The 12,262-nt window shown below is 38.5% G+C and overlaps 1 protein-coding gene across 1 annotated transcript in view; it reads right to left on the bottom strand.

The window, feature by feature from the left end:
• Positions 1-893: 893 nt before the first annotated feature.
• LOC125770608 (protein N-terminal asparagine amidohydrolase) overlaps positions 894-12,262 on the bottom strand; it is a 30,998-nt gene continuing 19,629 nt past the window's right edge. The window contains exons 3-8 of the mRNA XM_049440422.1: positions 7,837-8,091; positions 6,799-6,928; positions 6,537-6,719; positions 1,964-2,172; positions 1,742-1,903; positions 894-1,663 (exon numbers count right to left, since the gene is read on the bottom strand). Coding sequence (XP_049296379.1) covers positions 1,538-1,663; positions 1,742-1,903; positions 1,964-2,172; positions 6,537-6,719; positions 6,799-6,928; positions 7,837-7,959 — 933 coding nt within the window. The 5' untranslated portion in view covers positions 7,960-8,091 and the 3' untranslated portion in view covers positions 894-1,537. The remainder of the gene's footprint in view (positions 1,664-1,741; positions 1,904-1,963; positions 2,173-6,536; positions 6,720-6,798; positions 6,929-7,836; positions 8,092-12,262) is intronic.

A 12,262-nucleotide genomic window follows, 5' to 3' on the forward strand; every position in this document is an offset into this window, starting at 1 on the left:
TTTCGACGAGGAGTTTTAGCGACTCTTTTTCACTTACTCACTAATGAGTGTAGCCGTGGTGAGTCGAGTAGCAAAAAGAGTAAATACGTGAGTTGAAACGAAAATGTGCGAGTAAAATGACCGAACCTTAACTTATACGTTTATGCCGGGTTTTTTTTATGACTCCGAAACGAGTTGTTAAACGAGCTGACTCCTAATAACGACTCATTCACTCTGAGTTGAGTCACTAAAAAGAGTTGTTATTCTCATCTCTAGTACCTTCCTGAAATAACCTTTTTAGCGATGCATCCTCCTTGTACTGTGTCTCAGCTATCGTGAAATTCCAACTTGCGCCATCGTTGGGATAACTACTCCGGCAAATAGTTCAACTAGTTCCAGGTTCTGTTTCGTGACGTTCTAATTCCTTATTCCATATTCCGTCTAAGACCTGTAGTAGGGATCTCCACCAGAACTCAAGTCTGACAGGAAGTTTTGCCTTGAAATCTTGCCATGTCACGGCCGAAGGACTCCAACTACAAGGTATTTCATCTTCACCGCATTGATGTTTATCCACTCATGAAACAAGGATTTTGGAAAATGGGTTTTTAAAAGTCCCCGGATGTTGTGGTCCACACTTTAAATGAAATTTTTAACAAAATTTGATTGGTGATTATTGTAGAAATTATCAAAGCTCGCCAATTTCTTAAAACACCTAAAACAAGAATAAAGATTATGTTAGTAATAGCACTAAAAGCTAGATAAACAATTTTAGTTATTAAAGTATTTCAATATACTTAAACATAATACGACAATAGGGCGAAAGCCGTAATCATGAAGTATAAATAAAATACTTAAATATAATTATAGATATTTGTGACATTAACTTAAAAAAAAAACCTACCGTTACACAACCGTCCAAAGAAACATACTTAAATTCATTTATTGTTTGTTAAATAGCTTTGCAATCACTGCGCAAATAGTGTTCAATACCGAGCAAGGGCAATCGTATATATATAGCATTTATCTGTGTACGAATGTATTATTGAGTCTTGTACAGTACACTAACAATCGATATCGTTTTCAGGGGGAGTAGAGAAAAGATAGATCAATTGCATTTACGAAAGCACACAGCTCTTTCGCATACAGCTGCTTGTTCGCTAATTTATCTCCTAACGATGCGCGAGCCAGGAGCGATACGTAAGCTACAGAACAAATAAAAAGGCACTAAAATTATTTATCCAAATCCAAAAGAAAGTTCAGTAAACGTAACGTAACAAATTGTTAGCATAGCACTGGAAACTAACGATGATAGCCACCACTGCACGGTATTGGCACGATAGTTTGTTGATAAATATGGGTAGCGAGCAAGAGCGAGGGAAAGATTTGTTATTCCTTCTTTTTACAATCCCTTTTTGTTTTTGGGAGCCCTTTCACTGGGATGGTCAGAAATCGATCTACAAGGTCTGTGGATTGTAATTCACTCATCTCTAGGATGCAACAGTGTAGGTTTGTTTACTGATTTAATGTTTAAAGTCGAAACAGATTGTAACGCCCGAGCTCAATATCGAACCGGCGCCCAGCAGCCTGTCGTTTCGTCCCGCCGAAAGTAGTGTGGATTGTTGTTGCGAAACACTGTAACTGCCGGAAATTGATTGTCCTGTATGTATCTAAGTGTGGCACGGACCTGAAAACGATGAGGACACAGTATATTGTAAACTATCGATCTGTTTATTTTCTTTATTCTAAAACAGTGACTACTCACTTGCATGGCAAAGTGTGGCGGTTCCACGTCCGGACTGGTGGAAAGATGCTTTAGTATAAATTCATCACTTTGCGCCAACCAAAGATCAACGCCTCGCAATGGATCGTAATTGAATGGTCCGATCCGTAACATGCCTACCGCTGCATCGTATATGTCTAGCACCTGAAATAGAACGCATCGTTAATATACTGAACTGTAAGGAAGCAGCCGAGTGTGACATACCTGATGGCTACCAGTAAAGTGTCGTGCCATTCGTAGCGGCAGATCCGGACCCTTGTCCGGGAAGGTGGCGGGAAAGATTTCACCCGTCTTGATGTTCACGCCGACACCGTATATGATCGGCCAGTTGACGTCATCGCGCACGATTGTGTTCAGCTCGCCGACGCATGACTGTGTCAGGTCAATCTCCAGTGGATGCTTGTGGAATGATTCTGGAAGAAGTAAAGTTGAGATATGCAGTGATTTAAATTGGGCTAACATTGAGCTACATACTATTTTTTTTTAATATTTATTTTAGAGCTTTAAAGCGTTTGAAATTCCGAATTAAAATAGTTAATAACATTAAGAAAAATAAAGGATTTAGCATCAGAGACGCCTAAATGTAGGCTTATTGAAGATCATATAGTAGGTTTTACTAACACTTTGAATAATAAGTCTGTTTTGGGATAATTGGAAGTGGAATACATATGAGTCTTCACCTTTATTGGCCAAAGTAGTTGCCATCTTTAAGTGAAATCTTTAGATTTCTAATTGGAGGACCTGGGAACCTTTTGTACTTCTTAGCGAAGCTATTAACATTAATGTTTTTTATCAATAATTTTTTTCTTACAAAGAGCCATTGAATAATGCAAATTACATGGCAATCTTATGATTCTCCTGCGATTGGGTAAAGAATTTTTCGGAGCACTCCTGAGCATTTTTAAACAATTTGAACCAATCCGTAGTTACTTGTAGTTAGTTCAGAACTGTCTATAAGAGAAATCTACGGAACAGGGAAATATTTATTTTTTTGGAACTGAACGGGATAAAGAGCAGAATCTATTAATATAACTAATGTGCCAAGATTAGTAAACCCTGGTAAATTTCGTTTTCAAAAAGGTTAAAATTAACTCTAATGATTCATTGTTGAGCAGAATAAAATATGAAAAACATTAGAAAAATGTTCAAACGCATGGTAGAAATATTTTTATTCGATCGATAACTATTAAGAAATTCGAGAGCTACAAAAGGCAAGAAAGAAATATTAATATTCAAACCTTTTCAATAATTTCTTTAAAAGAAAACTATGCATCTTATTACAGTATAAAATAATTATAATGCAAATAAGTAAAATTCAATTTTCATGACCATAATTTTATCAAACTAAAATTTCACATTCAACTGTACTGAAGCATTCGGCATTGTCATCTTCTCGAAAGGGAAGATCAGTTCATCTCCCCAAAACGGAAAACGTTCCCTACAGCGAATGGTGCTTGATTGGTGTCAATTTTTTGATTTAATTATTTTCTAATTGACCTTTCGCCGTCAACTGGGCTGACCGGACCGGCCACCGGTTAGCAGCTAAAAGCACTTGATTGAATTAAGTGGCCATTAGAATAAGGATCGTAAGTGCTATCTACGTAAGAGTGTCCCATTCATGTTGGATCGAAGGAACAGCGTAATAAAAAGAAAAAACAACTTTTGTTTTTCTCCCATACCGCCGATGGGCCTGCAAGTACTTGATCGAATCTCTAGTGCGTTACATTCATTCTTCCATTTCGATCTTCTCTTACACACAGCTGGTTTCAATTAAATGCATTACTCTTCATTCAATTAAACCCCACGAAGAAACCCGTGGCTAATGCGAGAAAAAAAGCAAAAGTGCTGTATAATGTACGTAGTGGACGTTTTGGAGAGGGATTACAGGGCGCAGAACAAGACACCCAACCAGTTTGTGGGTGATTAACACTTCTTAAGAACCCCTAATCCCTTCTTCCTCGCCATTGGCACAAGGCAATGATGAGTGTACGAGTACCCTTATGGTTTGTAAAGTTGTTGTCACAATTAGCCTGCCGTAACGGGGGGGTTTCTTTTGTGCCCAAGAGCTCCAACGCCAGCATACATGATGACCGAGATGCATAACGCATCTTGTGTGGTGGCATCCTCGCCGTGGGTGATATATCCCTACCCATACCGGTCCAACGTTCCATTCCGGCGGTCAATTATAATTTACGAGATGTTACAATCACTATAATTAAATTTCTTACACCACCCCCGGGTGGACAGTATGTAAGGGAGGTGTGAGTGTGTGTGTGTGTGTGTGCGATACGATCGTGTGCAAAGATCCGTCGAGATGAATGATGAATGAGTATCAAGAATCGTACAAGCCTCGAGGGGAGGTTTGCTCGATTCGTGCAATAAATATCGTGTCGGAGGACTTAATAGCGTATTAAGTTGCATGTAAACTTGGGTGATTAGGGTATGCATTAAGTATGGAATTGCCTAATAGTGTACATCTAAGGATGGATACCATTACCAGCAAATATAAGCGAAAAATACTGAAACCAATGAACCAATGAATATGAATATGAGGGAATAAATTTTTCAAATTAAAATCACTATTACATACGATTAATTGCCATATTAACAATGGTGGTCATAAGCATAAGAGTACAAATATGCATTGTAATATTTTTTTTTAATATTTAAAAGCTTAAGTGCCATTTGCAGATGGAACATTATGCTTAAAAAAGGTGACATAATGACATAATACTCAGGTAATTCGCGTTTTAAAGCTATCATGTTTATTTTCATTTTCAAAATGATTTCTACTGTTTATTTTAGTCATGTTTGAAAGACATTGATAACCAAGGCATCTTGTCCACGTGAACTAGAATTTCTATTCTTGTTGAAACTTTCAATAAAGTAACAGAGATGTCTACTGCATATATAAATATTTCATATTAGAATATATTGATACATGCATGTTAGTCTTTTGTTACTATTAATAAAAAATGAAGAAAAAATAAGATTTTATGACTAACAACCCAAGAGTATAATGGATCTTTGTCTAGAACCAGCGTTTAAATTTCCATCATAATATTTTTTTCATTTCAAAAAAATAAATCCCTTGTGTTTAACAATATGGGCTTACTCTAATGACCACCACTGTAATTATATTTTAACTCATATTAAAAGAAGTAAAAATATTCAATTACTCTTAGCACAGTATTTTGAAATATTATGATTAAAATAAATGAGGGATTGTTTTAACCAAAGGCATCGATTTTCCAACACCAGCTCACTACTCGGTTCCTATTATTTTGGGGTACACAAATTTTCAGTGAAAAAAAAGGAAAAACACCAATTATTTAAGCAAATCCTCCAATATCTCGTACGAGCAATTCGATAAGGTTGTTTATCAAACGCCACCTCGGAAGGGAATAGGAAACTGGCAAAGGTATGTTCGGACATTAGACGATTTGTCTAACCCTTTAATGGGTGGGATGGAAAATGGTCAGTACTCTCGCCATCTAATATGGGATGCTACACACACACTCTTGCCCCCCATCGTTTGTTTATATGCTTATAAGGCAAGAATCCAAAGCACAACATCACCAGGGGCAGCACCACACACAGAAACACAACAGGGAAAAAAGGAAGTACTAATGGTGTTACCTAATCTTTTTCTATCATCAATTTTAGAAAGCATCTTGCTTCCCGAAGGGATTTATCGGTCGATGTGACGATATATGGATGCTTCGGCAGGTTGGGGAATATTTGAAACGGTTTAGGATTTTGAGCATAAACCATACTTCAATGTGATCGTCTACCGAAGTAGCGTCTTTATACCGTCATTAAATTTTGACTAAGCTTTATTGAGGATTTATACCTCACAGTAGTAAGAGGACTCTTTAGTTAAATCCATTTGTGTGGATTACACATAGGAGGATGTCCTTATTCCGTTTTCCTAAGAACAAAGAAAATTGTATTGATAATCAAAGAATTTATCGAAGTGTAAAGTGTGATTGAATCTATATTGTATGTGCATCTCATTGCAATTTATGCTTTGAATTATAGAGACAGCAACTACAAACTCATGCAAACACGAATGCAGTCGAAAGTTCTGAAACTCCGAAACGAATGGATACTGGGAATATCAATATTATGATGATTTATAGACGTAACTTCCACGTGATGTATACCGCTTTGGTAAAAAATATATTCCACCCTAACCATACTACATTTATGGACTATAGAAGCTTTTATGTTGTCCCGCCGATCGTGGTTTTGCACACAACAACAAAATGAGAAAAGAAAGCGAAGAGAAATCCGACTTATGATCGTCCACCTTTTGGTCGTCGGTCATGATCGTTGTTAAATAGATTTCGATTCCATAATTATAGCTAACCTCGCGCTGTTATGTACCCAATAGTGAATCATTGAGCAAGTGAATCAATGTGCGCTTTTGCGCCTTAATGTTCCAGGCAAACGGTCCTATTTGCCGTTTAAGATTTTTATAGACACTAAACGCCATTCGCAACCTCTGACCGACTCTCGTCGGAGAACTTATGGTATGCACTTGGGTAACGTATTTTGTTTTCCTGGTGAAAGATTGCACACCTTTTACGAATAAGGCTCGAAAGACAAATTCCACACCTTTTTATAAATGTGCGATCCGGTGTGAGTCTGTCATTCGTTTGACCAGCCGCTTCGCTAGGTTAATGGTTTGCGGGCAATCGATCGAACGATGGTTGTAAAACTGTAAAACACTTTATGGCTAGCATATGTCAAAAAGCCGCACACAAACACTTACGCATAATGTTACTGAAGAGATCTTCCGCATAGCCTTGCGGATCGCTAAACCCTCCAATAAGCTGTAGCTCGATGCGCCCTTCGGGATAGCCAAATGCAAGTTCCTGTACGCGGGCCACCATTGCCGATACGGCTTCGTCCGTACCGTTACCGTCCAGATGTGCCAATGCGATCGCTCCAGATCCTACAAAGGGCGAGAAGTTGAAACAAAAATATATCGGTAAGCAACTAATGTATGAGTTTTCCATTAAACCTCTAAGTACCTGAGTGTCGTACGACTACGATAATGCATGTGGTTGCATCATCTGATCCAATAATGTTGACGTTTCGATCGTGTGGTGCTACTGCGGCCATTTCGCGCTGACAAACGTACAGCAATCCCGGAGCACCGACCTGCAGTAGGAAAATTGACAGGAATTCCAATAAGGTTTCTTTGCTATTAGTCATTTTTATAAGTATAAGATATAAGACAAGAATTTTCTTATAACCTCAAGATTTCTTCAATATCTTTACTATCCCTATTCTAATACCTTTCCATTCATTCTAAGCTCGTTTTAGTTATAGCTCCAGTAGCGTGACCATGTTTGGTATGTGCATAAGTCATAAGTCTCTCTGAACATCTGGCGATCTCTGGTTCGCCAGTAGTTCAAATTTTCGAACATCTATTACTCTGTGACTATGAGGTCTATTTCTTGAAGCCATGATGATCTTCAAAATCGAAATTATTTGAAGTTCTTGCCATGTTACACGCACATGTCTCGAAAGCATTGTTTTGTCGTCTATTTTAAGTTGATCATGGTTTTTTTACATTTTTACCTTGGTTTGATTTTCTACTTTATGTTTTTCTTTCTGTGATCTTCTGATAAATTCACATACTGCTTATTGACACTGCATCTAGGATCTCTTTGAAGAATTGAAATTGTTCCCCGAATCCTATTTCTGCTTTTCCTAGTTCAACTATTTCTTTGGACACTAAAATTCCACTTTTTAATTTGTATTAGAAGATCGTGTCCAGGGATATATTGTAAAATCTAGTTCCTGCATTTTCTTGTTTCTTGAGTTTAATTAATTTTCTCTATTTTTATAATTTGTTTGTCTTCAGTATTTTGTATTCAGTTTTGTGTTCAAACAAAGAGTGTTTTGTAGAATCTTTCGCACACTTTAATTATTATTTTAATGTTTAGGTATGTTTATTATATTTCAAATAACTCCATTCTGTTTAATTGTTGCCTTTTTATACTTTCAAGAATGGATGTGTTCTAATAAGCCACATAAATGAAGTATTAGAAAGTGTAGCTTACCGTTTTTGTTGGTATGGAGAGAAGCTGTGTGGCCGTTTCACGGTAGACGGGATGCTCCAGAAACAGTGCATGGGTGTTGATGGGACGCTCATCCTGTATCACACCGTTCAGTACCAGCACCATGATGTGCACCCGTTATACCACTTGCGTGTCTGGGTGTTGATAGGCAAATATAAATATCGCGTGAAAAAAGTCACGGAACAGCTTCCTTCAAGGCGTTCGATTCACTTCCGGTACTGGTGTGATGAAGTAAATCTGGAAATAGACGAGAGAAAGTCCTTTTTAAGCGATTGTGATCTTGACGGATGGTGATGCTTTTATTTCTAATCTATGGCAACAATCACACTTCCAAGGATTGGTGATGTGGACGGAACACTCTGAACAGAATGACACGAGGGTATGGAGCAGATAGTGCGCACCGACCCGGTGGTGGTGTTCACACAGTTTGTTTTGGATGGTTTTGATTTGATGTTTTGATTAATCATTCATGCTGTTGGACATTATGGAGTGTATGGGACACCACCACGGAACGATGTAGAAGATGATGATGCAAACAGAGTCACCTGCGAGGTCGTCGCATCAATCCACCCCGCATTCGCTATTGAGGCGACGACATACCCCACATACCCCGCCCCTGCTTTTGGATTACGTTTTTGACATTTTATGCAACAATGCGTCCTGGAGGAGAAGATACAACCCGGTGGTAAATCGGGCTTCATACAAACATACAGGCGGCGCACCCTTCGACGATCCGAGCTGTCATATTGCGTTTTGATGCTTGATTAAATTATAGAGATTATACGCTGGATATGCCGCGCGGGATACCACAATACAGTGATTTTTACCGCCGTTGCTTTCCTTCTTTTTTCCCCCTTTCTCCCCTCTTATCTCGATGCGAGCTGCAAAACTATCATTGTCCGCGGTACGATACCGTGGCTGAAGGTATCTCTTCACTCACCGGGACTCTTGTCTCGATCCTAATGCAACCTCGCCTATCCGTAGCGGGATGGCGTATGATGATGGATGATTAATGACAAAACCAACTTCATGGCAGGCGCAACCAGCCGACGCACACGCCATACGGCGGTGAGCTGATTTGAAGCCTATTTCCTACGACTCCCGCTCTGCTCGCCCTCCCATCTGCCTGGTTTGCGACTCTTGGTTGAAAGATAATTCCTATGCTTCTGCGCTCTAATGTTTGGAAGCGGCACGTCGGAACTACGGCTGCAAAAGTCGCGATCGTACCGGCGACAGTAGTGTACGCTATCTATGCAACCACTCAATGGGAAGATTGCTGTGTAGCTGGAAATCATAATTCACCGGCGTTTCGTCTCTCATCCAACACTGTCTGTGCTTTTGGGAGGTAAGTATGATCGATGCAGCGATTCCGATTCCGATCGGAGAAGCAAAAAAAAAAAGGTGCGTCTAATGGTTGTTGCTTTTTTTTATTCCCTATGCTGCTACATACTCCGGCAAACGTCTCCGGCCACCATAATACAAACAGTACACATCATTACGACGTGTCGTCCTTCGACGGGTTTTCTCGCTCGACGATCAAATGAGTGCATTGTTGGTTTGCCGACGCAATCAACATTCTTTTTTTCCACCTATTGGTGGCAAACCGTAATTGCATTTGCTGCAGTCTCGCTGAAAGTATGGGGGAAAAGTGCAACAATGTGTACGTGGCAATTGAAAGAATTTCCATTTTCCATAGCAAGAGCACTCGAGTCGATTGATTGTTTTCATCAGTGGGCAAGACGATTGATGTAATGTATGTATATAGATGATTGGAAAGGCCAGGAGCAGTGTGTCGTGCAATAAGTTATTTATTACTAGATTGGGAATTGAGCCATACTGTCAAAGTAATGTATGCAAATATTGCTGGTAAGTATATTGGAAATGTTGAAATAATATTGCCTATTAATATATTTGTTTATAAGCTTTGGATTTGTTTATTGAATCCACAAACAATGTAACTAAGTTATTATTTGTTTGCTTAGTAATATTGAAGCTCCAATTTAATTCATGAATATCAAGTTATATTTAAGTTATAGCTATATATTAGTGATCAAATAAGCAATCAAATAAATCATTTACTATAATGAATACACCTTATAGAATCTGAGCGACTGATAATCAAACTGAATAACTACTCAGGAAAGGTTAAAGATAAAACTACACTAGAATACTAAAAAAGAACTTCAAATTTGTATAATAAAAACTAATAAAAGAATAAAAGGGGGATGAGCTCAAAATAAGCAAAAACAAACGAGTCCAAAAACATGCGTTACCGAGCGTTACAATTGAACTGTGTAAAGTAACGTTTTGCTTATGTTACATTACATGAAGGTATGACGTTTACTAATGAGTATACATAACAATAGCGACTTCAGTTGATAGCAATATAAAAAACAACATCACAATATGACAAAAAGGGAATATAAATGGTTATTATTAAAAATTAATAGTAATATGTAGGATCATCGCCATTGGTACTATTGCATTTACTGCAGCTAAAGCCAGTAGAAGTAATTTAGGTAACGGTGAGCATCAATTTTAATTAAACTCAATACATCGTCCAAATTCTTCTGCCACGATCGAGTAATTCATTAGAGAAGGGAATAAAAACTCGCCCAAGAAAGTTGAACGCCGCGCACAAGAATTTGGCACCCATTTCCAGTAGTACCTTTGCGACTTCAGAGCCATCTTTCAGACATCGCTCGTAAGCGGCACTGTCCTGTGTGGTTGGTAGATCGCAAGCAATTAAGGCTATATTTGATTAACTGCTGCCATTTATTTCATCATCATGATCATCACCATCTTTAAAACGATCGTACCATTCCGCAACGAATTGGCAGAAGCACAAAGTGTAATAGCACCATAATTGAATAACTTTTTGCGATATGCTGGCGGATATTCGGAAATGGGTTTTGAAGTTGGATGCATCGTTAAGATGGTTTAATTATTTAATGACATTTAGTCTGATCTACCGTGGGTGAGAGCTGATTGTTGATGTTCATATGTAACATCCGGTAGTATGTTATTCAATTTTGCGAAGTTAAATGAATGTTGTAATAAAAATGCATTGGAAATATTTCTAATAACCTAATAAAAATCAGTTACCTGAAGGTGATCATCTGAATTGTCCATGCTATAACAATATTCTCAGAAAGCGGGGTGAAGCGGCAATTACAGATTTTCCAGCCGTGCATGTGTAATTGACGTGTACTCGTAAAATTTACGATGATGGACATTCGGTGTCATATGACACATAAAATTCCCAGCATAGGGGTCTATGATACCTTAAGTTAGAAAGCTAAAATTTTTAGCCCGGATCTGTCAAAACATCGAGCAGAATCGAGCGGGAAATTGTTGACAGGTAATATCATCATGCAAGGATTCCTCAAGGACCTAGCATTTTGACATAAAGAATTACATTAGGCTGCAGTTTTGTAGAACCGCGTTTTGACGAAACAGGAATTACAGCGTCGAAATGTAGTTCGAAATAAAGGCATAGCACAAGTAAAAATTTGTATTATTTTTCATAAAAAGCTTAACATAATTAAACTCATGTAATTTCATTGTTGTTTTAAATCCTAATTCAATCAACATTCAGCCGAATCAAATATGGCCTAACCTGTTTCAGAGCTGCTAGAAAAATGCCTTGTTTTGACAGTTGTCGAGCAGCTGATCGAAACTAACATTAGAAAAATTTTCTAATCTGAAATACGCAGGCTTATTTTGCTGAGCGGTTTGTATGGAAAACATGCAGCAAATAAGCTACGTCAAAGTCCATATAAAAAAACTAGTGGAAGGTATCATAGACCCCATAGGTCGTAAAAGACAGGGAAACTCCCCCCCGTATAAGGATGCAATTTGTATTTCGCGATTGAAGACTAATATCTGTTTTGCAAATCAATTTTCTAGCCTGTCCTAGGTGATGTGTCCGCTAAGCATTATGGCCACAGTTTACGAGTGTGGGAGTGCCGAAAATTAAATTTAATACCATTCGCACCTCTTTCGATTGTGGATGAGGCGGAAAGCTCACAATAGCCTGTAAGATATTGTGCTTTCAATCAGGATCGAACGTCCGGTTTGCCAGCGGGCTAATTCATGACCATGTCGTCATAAAGTATCAATCGTACAAAATGCTAATTACAGCACTGGTGAGCACTGAGTAAGTCATTATCTAAATCTTCGTTACCTCCAGTCGTAACCACCGGCGTGCCGGTTTTCCACGGCAAAACCCGCAGCCATCATTTGCTCCATTCTAGCCGATTGTTGCCTTTGTGTCAAAGCATTGCTGAAGGGGCATGGGGCATTCACGATGGATGCAGTAGAAGCAGTTGCATTAATTCTCTGTCATCTCAGCATTCTCTTGGCAGTGCGCGTGCACTGTTGTGTAAATTTGCCCACTGACCCCACA

This window comes from Anopheles funestus, chromosome 3RL (genome assembly GCF_943734845.2).
Source record: "Anopheles funestus chromosome 3RL, idAnoFuneDA-416_04, whole genome shotgun sequence".
NCBI classification, from domain to species: domain Eukaryota; kingdom Metazoa; phylum Arthropoda; class Insecta; order Diptera; family Culicidae; genus Anopheles; species Anopheles funestus.